Below are 12,626 nucleotides of genomic sequence, written 5' to 3'. Positions count from 1 at the left end.
TCTAAAAACTTTGGAAATAGAGTAGCAATGTTAGAATTGAAATGTAAAGCATCGTTTAATTCTGTTTTAAGAAACCCCACCTGCTTTGCATTGAGAACATTGGATAAGGGTATGGAGATACAAATATTCCTCATAATTTGTCTCTAAAGACATTAGCATTACATTTTACATTTGGTCAGTCTGTTTCTTTCTTAAGTGACTTAAACACTTCTTAAATTTTAAAATATTTTTAGTTTGTGCAATCTTATAAATTTAAAATATGCTGTGTAATGAGTTAAGCTTCATTTCTTGTAAAAACCACTTACTAACCAGTCTGAAAGTGGTCTCTGGGGGATGGCACATGTCAGGCAGTTTTTCTGGCTCAGTTATCATAAGATCCAATGAAAATAAATGTTTTCCAGGTGTTTGTTTTATTGATTTACTGACATTTCACCTTTCTGTTTGCTCTTACTATACTGACCATTTTTTAACGTATAAACATAAAATAAACCTCTTCATTGTACTTTTCTACACCTTTTTAAAACCTGACAATGCTTTCCCTGAGGTGTGTTGACCAAAACACCTGAAAGCACATCTCAGTAACAGAACTAACATTGGTGAGTCCCAGGCCAACCTTATAAATAGGGGTTTACAGAATGTGTCTTCATATTAAGGTTATAAATCATGCTTTAAAAACCTGTTGAATAAAATTTGCTCTATTCTCCTCTCTTGGCAAATATACTTTGCTAGTAATTTGGAAAAAAAATGTTCAAATTGCACATATTTGAGGGACTCCATAGCATTCTGTACAGGTGCTTAGCAACATAAAGAGAGCAGACCTTGGCTCTAGCCATACCTAGCCTCAGTCTACCACAGGTTCTATCCTTCAAAGTCTTATGAACACATGTGTGATCCCCCACATACCTCACCAACCAGATACTCATGACTGATTTTTGAATTGACCCTTAGGAGGACTTACCCAAATATACTGTGAATTGGGCACTCAGTGCCAGTGTTCTGGATATCTGGATATGATGTGGAAGGAAGGAATACTCTGTTATTGGGACACTTGCCTAATCCTGACAGAATCCTGTCCATATAGGTGGAGGCATGGAGATGGTCAGATCTGGGTCCACTAACACAGATGCTTCTTCCAAGTCAGATGACATTACTGAACAGTGAGCTATGAAAGAGTACAGCTAGCATCAGTACTTCTTGTTTAAATTTCAATATGAATTTTTGAAGCTTAGTGATGGTTGCATAGTATTTCTTTTTTATTATTTGCCCTATATTTTTTGTTATGTTAGCAATTTCCCATAACAAAAACTAATATCAATGTTACTAAGCAAGAGCTCTTTGCAGCATGTACACTGAAGCCAATATTATAGCACAAGTTTTTGTGAAAATAGTTCTTATTTTTATTCCTTTTTTGTGGTGCTAAGGATCAAATCCTTGATGCTAGGTAAAAAGTCCCCTAAGAAAGAGCTTTATTGTAGGCCCATGAACAAGGTGACAGGCTCAAGTCTGTCTGGAGTAAGAAGAAATGGAGGGAAATACGGGGTTACTTGTCTTGGTGGAATAGCCCGTACTCAGTAGGCAGTCTGGCTAGAACTTGCAGATATTTTCTGATTGGTAAGTTTCCAGGTTTTCTGTTGCTCTGGTCTGGTTAGAGGTGTTTACTGTTCTTTCTTCTAGGTCCAGGAGTCTTGTTCTTCTTGTTCACTGGGTTCTTCTCATGGGAGACTCTTGTCAAATTCTTAAGGTCATTTTAGGTTAGGTTCTCTACCAGCTTCCTGAAGAACATCTTTATCATCTTTGAAGAGGAGGGAATTTGTTATTTTTGGCTGAATTTCATTAATAAAGTTTAACACCTACTTCTTTGTTTCCAGAAATTTTAAGTTCTGTATAAGGAGGTTTGTTTGCTTGGCCACTGTTGTGCTGCTTTATAATTCTACTGATATTTTCAGTGATATCCGCTCATTAAAGGTGGGTGAAAATAATCAGTGGTATCTGTGTACTGTTGCCTTTTCATTCCTGAGTTTATCCTTGGCATTGCTGTCATAGTACCAGTTCCAGTGATTTTTCTCTATAGTTTTTTTTTCTTTTTCTTTTTCTTTTTTTATTTGATTGACCACTGACATTAAAGTCCATTACAAGATGATGATCAAATTATTTTTGACACACCTAATTTCTAGCTTTAAACTGACTCAGAGCACTGTGAATTTTCATGTGATAAATTGTAAAGGTTAGCTTTCACCCTCTTTTAGTGTCAGATTTTCAAGATTTTCAACAATTTCTCTTTCCATAAGCATAAAGTTTTAAGCTTCATAACTTAGGATCTAAATTTAGGAATATGCTATTTGAAGCATATTTTTAACCTACTATTTGCCAAATTTTGCCAATTTGGAATAACAATTCAGATGCATTTTCCCCTTCAGATTCAAAGTTCATACCACAGTGTTTAATCATTATCACATAATTTCCTATATTAACTTCTGATATAGTCATTGGGCAAAGGTTTACAGCTTGATACAATTCCATTTATCTATTCTAACTATTGTTTAGTGTGCTGTTTTTAGATTCCTGTCCAAGAAAATCCTTGTCCATTTCAATGTCCTGAGATATTGCCTGTATTCTTTTAATAATTTCATAGATTCAGGTCTTGCATTTAAGTCTTTAATCCATTTGAATTGATCTTGTCTCTGGTGAAGAGACAGGGGTTTAGTTTGATTTGACAAAGCCATTTGAAAAAAATGATTTTATGACAATCATCAACACAAATAATAAAAATTTCTGGTGAAGATGTGGGATTAATATTAATACAACCACTATGGAAATCAGTATGGAGTTCCTCAAAAGACTGGGAGTAGAACCACCTTATGACCTAGCTGTACAACTCCTCAGTATTTATCCAAAGAACTAAAATCATCATGCTTTAGCAATACATGCATATTCAGGTTTAGCAGCACAATTCATAATAGACAAGTTGTGCATGTTAATGGACATATGGATAAAGAATATGTGGAATATATACACACAGTGGAGTTTTCAAAGAATGGAATTACGTCATTTGCAAGAAAATAGATGGAACTTGAGAGCAATGTGTTAAGTGAAATAAGCCAGATTCAGAAAGTCAAGGGTCATATGTTTTCATAATAAACCAGACTCAGAAAGTAAAGGGTGATGTTTTAGCTCATATGTGAAAGATAGAAAGAAAGGGGAAAATGGTATTTATAAAATAAAAAAAAAATTAAAGTAGCAAGATGGGAAGAGTAGAGAGAGAATTGGGATTGGGGAAGGAAAGAGGAGAGGGAAAGAGAATGTAACAGGTGTGGAATTGACCAGATTATGTTATGTGCACATATGAATTTATCACAATGAATTCTGCTACTTTGTAAAATCATGATGCACCAATTTAAAAACATTAAAGCTTAATATAAAAAAATTAGTTTCACTAGCTTGTCATGATTTTATCTTGTTTTTTGTTTATATCACATTTCCTCCCCTTCAATACTTTCTCGGTGCTATGTGCTTGATACAAATGCAAATGTAAAATGTGCACAAGTCAGTGGTACCTATTTTTTCCCTCTAGCATTCAATAGAAATACATTTTTGATGAAATTTAAATTAAAAATCCTAAGAGATATTAAAGAACAACTTTTTATGTGGAAAGCATGTATTGTGAAGACAGATTCTATCACTACCCAGTGTATAATACATACACACTCCTGACCCTATTCTAAAAGCTTAAACAGAATATTTTCTCTTCTTTAAACTGATAATATCGTTGCTATTGAAGGATTTCATGCCTCTTCAAAATTTGTTTTTACTTGTTTGCTTTTTCACATCTTGTTTCCAATTTTGTGTTATAGTGCAAATAGCCATTCTATTTGTAACCCATGCTCCAAAGTGCATTACTGATAATATTTATAGTAATGGGTATTTCGTGGAATTGTAACCTTTAAAGGAAATACATCAGTAAATATTAAGTAATCTTAAAGTGTTTCCAGAGAAAAGTAAAATAACTTAATAGATCCCCAAAAGACTATGGGTAGGGTGAATATCAAGAATACTGCTTTATTAACCACCTATAATTATTGGCTGTGAAGTAACTATAAAAACCTCATATTTGGTATATTTCTTTGCATATATGATTTGGAGACAGAACATTTGTAAAGCTTTTCCAGAGTCAGAATATAGAAAGGGCACCACAGTTTTTTAAATTATTATTATTTTAATATATTTTTTAATATTTATTTTTTAGTCATAGTTGGACACAATACCTTTATTTATTTATTTATTTATTTATTTTTATGTGGTGCTGAGGATCAAACCCAGGGCTTCCCATGTGCTAGGCAAACACTCTATCTCTGAACCTTAACCCCAGCCCTGGCACCACAGTTTAAGGAGAGAAAAATTAGGTTTTCATCTTTTATCCACTTACTGTCTTGTATGATCTTTAGGAATTTATTTAATCTTACTAAGAATAAATTTCCTGTTCTTTAAAAGTGGGAAAATACTATGTAAACAAGTAATATATATGTATATTTATGTGTTTATTTATTTATTTATTTTGCTGGTACAGTGCCTGGCATAAAACCTGCAGTCTACCAATGGAATCCATTATTGTTAGTAATATTTATAGTGGTAAAGATTACAGAAGGAAAGAAAATGTGAATATAATCAAGTAAATGTGTAACTCATATTCCTTTAGCTTTATGCATTTATTTATGGTAGTCGGATTTTTTGTACACATAGTTATTATATCACATTTAATCTCAAATAAAATAACCTAGAAATTTGCTGAGAAAAAAACACTATACTTTTGTTCAAGTAGCAATATTATATAATATTCAAAATTTCCACATTCAAAATTCAAGACTCAGATCACACAATAATTCATCAGCAAAAATAACATCGTGAAATTTCTTTTTCTTTCCATTTTGTAATTTTTTTTCATGGACACTACTATAATAATCTTTTTTCTTTGTTTTACTGTATATGTTTTATTGATCTTAAATAAGAAAAAAATCCCAATGATATTGTTATTATTTGAAAAGGGAAACTTAAAGACAAGTATATATATTGTGATGGGTATAGATTTTTAATTTTTAATTTTTTATTTTTGTTACTTAAGTTGTCTATTAGAAGCTTATAATTACTCTTCACTTTTGAATATGGCACACATATACATACATAATACAAAATCCAAATATATAAAAAAGAGTGATAATGACTTTTTGATTGAATATGTGTCTGTTTATTTATGTCTAAATGTAATTGTTTTTTTTAGGTATTTTAAAAATATATGTATTTAAATATATATGTATATGTGTGTGTGTGTGTGTGTGTGTGTGTGTATTGTAGATGGATATAATACCTTTATTTTATTTATTTATTTTTATGTAGTGCTGAGGATCAAACCCAGTGCCTCACACATGCTAGGCAAGTGCTCTACCACTGAGCTATAGCCCAGCCCTCATTAGGTATTTTTAAAATTATTGTTGTTTTGCTTTGATCAGGCTATTGGTTATGAAGCTATTTGAGTTTTATATTTATATTTTTTGAATTTCCTTAGACTCATTACTCAGCCCAATGAGGCCAACTTTACCAGACCATTCCAATTCCTATACTAGGACAGAAGCCCTTAACAATAAAAATGTGAGGTGAAGCATAATGGAAACTTTTCCTAGCTATTTTCTCTTGCTCTCGAATTCATACACAAAGTTTATATACTTTGTGTATGAGATTTACTTTTCAGATGTTTATGATTCCATCTACCTCAAAAATAGATAATTAAACTTTTCTGAGCAACCTTTCAATGATAACAAACATTACTGCTTTCTGTACCTATTTTTTAACTCTCCCTGTTCTTCTCCAACACCCTTCCTAATATACATCTAAATAAACACAATGTGCTCCTGCTCATTTTTTAAAATAATCTCTTTTATAGTTGTTTATGGACAGCATGCCTTTGTTTATTTTTTTATGTGGTGCTGAGGATCGAACCCAGTGCCTCACACATGCTAGGCAAGTGCTCTGCCACTGAGCTACAGCACCAGCCCTCCAGCTCCTTTTAAGTTGGACAATGCAGCCACATTTTCACTTAAATTTTTTCAGACACTTATCAGTTTTACCTCATATCACATCTTGAATTGTCTAATCTAATTTTCATTTTTGTCTGAATAGCTGCACTAGAATTTTTATGACTAAGGATATTAGAAAGTATGAGACATTAAAAGTACCTATAATATTTCTTTTCTGTTTTACAATAAAACAAACTCTGTTTACCTAAATTATATTGAGAATTCATTCAAAATCCCAAGTAATCTTGCAAATCCCAGAACTGAAGGAGTGATGTGGAGGGGAGGGAAAGGGAAACCAAGTGAGGAAGCAAGGAGGAAAAAGTGAGAGGGGAAGGAAGAAACTTATGTAATTGGAATTCTGGATTGAGATTTTTGATAACTACTGAAAATCCTGGGAAAATTCTAAGTAAATTGTAATTTTTTTGTTTTGTTTTGTGTTTAATCATTAATGCATTATAAAACTATCTTGTTAAGCATTCAGAAGAAAAGAAAATGAAAGGAATTTTCCTTTAAGTGAAGTCTAAACATAGGCTAGTTGAAACAAATTCTTTGGGAACTAAGTTAAACTTTTTAAGCTGCATTTTCTCTTTTTAAAATGGATGGTAATAGAAGCCAGGCCGGGTAGTATATTCCTGTAATTCTGGCTACTGCAGGAGGATGAGGCTGGAGGATTGAAATTTCAGGGCCAGCCTGGACAACTTGGGAAAATATTATCTCAATATTTAAGGGCTGGGGCTGGGGATGTGGCTCAAGCGGTAGCGCGCTCGCCTGGCATGCGTGCGGCCCGGGTTCGATCCTCAGCACCACATACCAACAAAGATGTTGTGTCCGCCGAGAACTAAAAAATAAATATTAAAAAAAAATTCTCTCTCTCTCTCTCTCTCTCTCTCTCCTCTCTCACTCTCTCTTTAAAAAAAAAAAATATTTAAGGGCTGGGGATGTGACTCATTAGTCACTGTGTTTAATTTTTAGTGGGGGTAGGAGGGTAGCAGGGGGAAGAGTGACAGTAGTAACCCAACATGAGATGTGGTCATGAGAGAACAAATCTCTCAGCTGTAAACACATTACATAATAATTAAGTCCATGATCCTGTTTTATTTTATGTAAAGGTTTTGGAATGAGAAAAGAAGCCCACACACCAAAATCCAGTTAAATAAATGGATCAAGAATTAGTACCCTTGCATTTGAAATATGAAACCCCAGATTTCCTTCATGTGTTCCTCCTCTTACCCAGTTATCACAGGGTTGGGGTAGTGTCAGTTCCTTAAAAGACAGACATCCAAATGTGTAGGGATTCCTAGAGAGAATTAAGAAGCATAAAAATTTTTACACAAACTAAATTGAATCTTATGGCTCTCTCATGTATTGAAAATGCTTTGAAATTTAAATATTTTGAAATGAGATCAACAAACTCATATCAATTTAGTTATGAAAAAACAGCTAACACAGGGTCTGGGATTGTGGTTCAGTGGTAGAACACTTGCCTAGCATGTTTGAGGCACTGGGTTTGATCCCTAACTCCACATAAAAATAAAAACAAATAAAATAAAGGTATTGTGTCCATCTACAACTAAAAAAATTTGAAAAAAAAACAGCTAATATAAACAGGTGGTCTTAGATTCAAGCAAATTGTGTCCAACAATCAACTATGACTTTGACTCCATATCTTCTAGACTAGAAAGAAGAAAACATACCTAAGGTAGGATAATTGTGACATGAAAATTAAAGCTATCAATATTTAGGCTGATTTGAAAACCACCAACTGTATGTACACACTGAGAAGATCATGAATTGCATACTAATCATATTTCAATAAGTGGGGACTATTAGTATAGAAGCACATGACTTACCAACAATACAATTATTTTTTTCATTTTGCAGGAAAAAGTTCAGCATTTACAGAAGGCTTTTGCTTCAAGAGTAGATAAATCTACACAGACTGAACTTCTAAGCTGTGATGTAAGTAGCTATGTAAAACCATTTTTATCTTCTTTATTGGTATTCAGACCTCCACAGCTTATTTACCTCTGCTGCTGCTGTGTCTATGCATTGATTTAACAGGATTTAACAGCACACCATTCGTCTTTTGCTCTTAAACAATCCCCAAATACCTTCCAGAACTAAAAAAGATAATTACAGGCACCAACTAGCATAACAATGTGTTATTAATGTTTTTAAACCAACATCTCTAATACATTCATTTGGGTTTGTGAAATTGCAGACATGTGGAAGATACATACTGGAATATTAGGGCAATTTATTTTTAAGAAAGTGCTAATTTATTTATTAACAATTTAATAAAATTCTTATGTCTGCAATCGCCAAGGGCCAAGAACATTATTTTTTACATGCCAGAACACAAAAGGAAACATGCCTTTACAGAGAAATTTACTCTATATTTTGGCTGTTGGACTTCAGAGCAAGAAACAGAAAGTAATTTAATTGAAAGTATTTTTTCTTAGTGTGAAATACTTGAACTCTCAAAATAGGATAGTAAAACATGTTTTAATACACATTGCTTCTAATAACACTGGATGATTGTGAAAATCTTTGATATGAATACCCATCTTTTCTTAAACACAGTTATGAAATTCATATTTTGCCTGAATTCATAATGTTAAACTTTCCTTCAATGAAAAATAAAGGAATTGTCTGTTATTTTGTATCTAAAACTTGAGAGAACCCTCTCTTCTACTTAAAAATTTTATTTATATTTTTAGCATTTTTGACAAAATAAAATAGGTAGAACAGAAATAATTTCAAGTTTTATGAAGATGTATATCCTCACTATCTGTGTATCCTCACTGTATGAAATAACATAAAAGTGATTGTTACTTTTCTGTTGCCTGTACACTATATTAATATACTGTGTTAATAAAGTTAATATAGAACTACTTGTTTTTGAAGGAAAAAATGAAAGTTTTAAATTCTGACACAAATTGTTTTCAGATACTTATAGACTTTATATTTTTTTTCTAAAAACCATTAAAGTTATGCTTTTTTGAATTTTTCTATCACATTGATTTTAATGTAAATATCTGTTTTATCTTGTGACCACAATGCATCCTGATTTCTAGCATTACACATTATTGAAATGATGATGGTCATGATATTGATTGATTGATTGATTGATTTATTGGCAGAGTACCAGGGATTGAACTCAGGGGCACTTGGCCCTATTTTGTATTTTATTTAGAGATGGGGTCTCACTGCATTGCTTAGCACGTCAGCCTCCCAAGCTACTGGGATTACTTACAGGCATGCACCAGGGTTACTGATCTGGTTATTATTTTTAAAAGAAAATGTTTTTTTATGGAGTTTGAAGAGAATTTACTACAAGTTATTCAGTATTTATCTCTTTTGGAAGTTGTTTTGTTTCCCACCGAAAAAATTTTCAATATTTGTATATCAGTACCTAGAATATAAATCTAAATGATTTTTAGAAATAATAATAGCCCATGAATTTACACATCTGCACATCAGAGAGTTTTTCAGTAAGAACAATGAAACTATAATTCCCACCAAATTATATTCCAACATAACAGGTGTTACAGGTTTTCTTAGAATCCATCTATTTCAAATCCCTCAGTTTTTATGTAAGTTGATTGAATTCCACAAAGGTGAAGTCATTTGCCCACTACCACATAAACTTTGTGAGAGTGTATACTCTGTGTAAAAAGTAATATGTTCTTAAAAGAAGGAAAAGGAAACACACTGTGCATGTCAACTCAAATAGTCCACTTTAATCCGTTCGATGAAAAGATGTTTGGGAGACTGAATTCTAACTTCCTGAATGACTGAACATGAATATAAAATGCAACACTAGCAGGGACTACATGTGAAGATTGGTTACTGAGGAATGGATGATAATTCTGGGGAAACAGCTAAGCTGTGAACTGTTATATCCTAACACTGTAGCTACCAGCAGCCTCTTATGAATGTGCCCATCTGTGTCTTATAATTTTCTCATTTCTACAAAATTTCTTATGTCAACAGTGTTTATATTTCTAAACATGTAAATAAAAATGAAAAATTAAACCATAGAAAATAGTATTCCTCCTAAAATATTAGTTTTTTCTAGCTTGTTTTTATATATGACTGTAACAGCTTAATGTATTTGACTGTATTGAATTAAGAAATAATTCTTTCTTGGCAGTGAGTCTTTAAAGAACCCACTTATATAAGTCTATATTATTATTTGAGTAGTTGTTTAAAATAGAATAGGAATCTGTTTTAAAGATTTCATGTTTCACATTTCCTACTGATGCATTCAAAGGCATATTAATCAGAATCAACAAATAAAAATGTATGAAGGCAAGTGGATATAACTTTATTAATAGGGCATTTTGTATGTAAAAAATTGGGGAGGGAAATATTTTAAATAAACAAGTTATAAATATGTAAAATACTTTAAGAATGATGAGTTACATTACTATTTGGAAGTATGTGATTCATCTATATTATAATTTCTCCCATGACCAGAAGACATTTAATATACTTCTAAAATATTATTGAATATTTCTACATAAAAAATAAAAATTTATTAATTATTTAATTTCATATTGTTTTATATTTTTGATGTATATATTTATATTTTGATTTTGATTTTATAATTTTATTTTATAATCTTGTTTTAATGTTTCATTTTTAATTTTGTATTCAATTTTTACATTCAATGTTAATTTTCACAAATATAGTATATATAGATATGTGTCATATCTATTTATAATTTAAAAGCAGTGCTTAAAAGAAGAAAAGGAAAAATCTTATAGAAATCTTGTTCATTATGACTGGTAATTATATTCCCTTATCGTCTTTCTAAAGCTGCCAATATTGGCCATAAACTGTTCTTTACTGATCATTCAGGATAATGTTTCATGGGTATAAATGTTAATATATATGAGACCATGAGACTACGAGTCATCATAAATATCACTATTTAAAAAGATCATTGTTGCTACACATTTTGAATAAGGTACAAAGAAAAATTTACTCACTAAAAATCTACTGTAGTGAGTAAATTTAAAGGTCTGTACAGTAAACTTCTGTCCTAAAAAGATTTATCAGGAGTTTAGAAACTAATGTTAGTGTACAATATGCTCTGATTTCTAAAGCACCTAGTACAATTTTTTTATAAAACAAATTAAAGTGTCTCAGCAGAGGCCCATAATTATAATACTTCTGTGATGATGAAAATTGTTAAATAAATGATGAATGTGTCTTAAATAATCAATGCCAATTTAACCCTGTTCACTTTCCTCTGTCTGCTCAGGCTTAGTTTATTGAAAGATCAAAGAATAATTTCTTAGGTGTCATTTGTGTTATTAAAACATGATGGAAGATGAATAGATATAGTCAAGTAGCAATGTTGCCCATTATAAAATTACATTAACAGGCAGGGAAGATTTTTCTGATTGCATCAACTATATATATATGCTTCAACATAGCACATACGCTATTCATAAATATTTTATAGCTTGAATTACTGAAAATAACTTTTGATTAGAATATTTGAGAGAAAATAGGCAAAATACTATAGTGAAAAACTTACATCCTGAGAGTAGGAAAATTCCACTACTTTTATTAATTTAACATGTTAATAATAGTATTTTTCTTGCTTGTTAGGTTTTATGGAAGATTTTTAAATACATTTTATTCTTTTAAGTATAAATTTTCCTTTCAATTAATGTATAACTTTGATTGCATAGTCACAAAAATCTCTAAATTCTGTTTAAGCCAAGCGTGATAGTTTTAAGTAAAGAGATTTCCTACTTTTCTTGCATCAACTTTTATTATTAGTGTTTTACACTGATATTTAATGTTCACTGGTCTTGAACTTGAAAGGTATTATTCACCTTTTTTAAGTGCTTTGAAGCTATCAGATAGTTCATTAAATAGTAAATTATTATTAATTTATATTAGTCTAAATATCATTAGTGATTTTTATGTGTCCCTTTAAAATTGGTCAGATTGTGGTATCACACAGTCAGGTCTAAAAAAAGCATGAATCAATTTTGTAATGGATGTTCATTCCTTTGTTTGTTTTCCAAATATTTTAATGTACTTTCCAAGTGATAAGATTTGCTTCACAGGGGCTGGGTTTTTAGCTCAGTGGTAGAACACTTGCCTAGCACATGTGAGGCACTGGGTTTGATCCTCAGGACCACATAATAAATAAATAAAAGTATTATACCCATTACAACTAAAAACTATTTTTAAAAAGATTTGTTTTATAATTATTGCTTCTATTTATAAGTTATGAAAATAAAAATAATAATAATAAAATGTGTATGCTTTATGAATGCCCGTATTGACAAAATTCTCAATGCAATTTTCTTTGTATTTTGCAATCTCTACTACTTTTATTAGATTTAATTTTGCATGTGCTCTGGCACAGGGTATTATGGGGAGTTCTTAAAAATATGAAAATAGTTTATCATGTCCTGTTCATTAAAAAATAAAAATGATTAGCTTTATCGCAATTGTTTTATTAGCTATTAGATAGAGAAGGGACTATTTTTTGTTACGCTAATATTTATGTTAGCCTTTGCATTAAGCCCA

The 12,626-nt window shown here is 31.3% G+C and overlaps 1 protein-coding gene across 1 annotated transcript in view; it reads left to right on the top strand.

Moving 5' to 3' along the window:
- Positions 1-12,626, top strand: part of CCSER1 (coiled-coil serine rich protein 1) — a 677,753-nt gene that overhangs the window by 657,317 nt on the left and 7,810 nt on the right. Inside the window, exon 9 of the mRNA XM_081304852.1 lies at positions 7,947-8,024. Within this exon, the coding sequence (XP_081160978.1) occupies positions 7,947-8,024 (78 nt within the window). The remainder of the gene's footprint in view (positions 1-7,946; positions 8,025-12,626) is intronic.

The sequence above is a fragment of the Spermophilus citellus genome (genome assembly GCF_964194105.1).
Source record: "Spermophilus citellus genome assembly, chromosome: 8".
NCBI classification, from domain to species: domain Eukaryota; kingdom Metazoa; phylum Chordata; class Mammalia; order Rodentia; family Sciuridae; genus Spermophilus; species Spermophilus citellus.
This window is presented reverse-complemented; position numbering and strand designations above follow the sequence as displayed.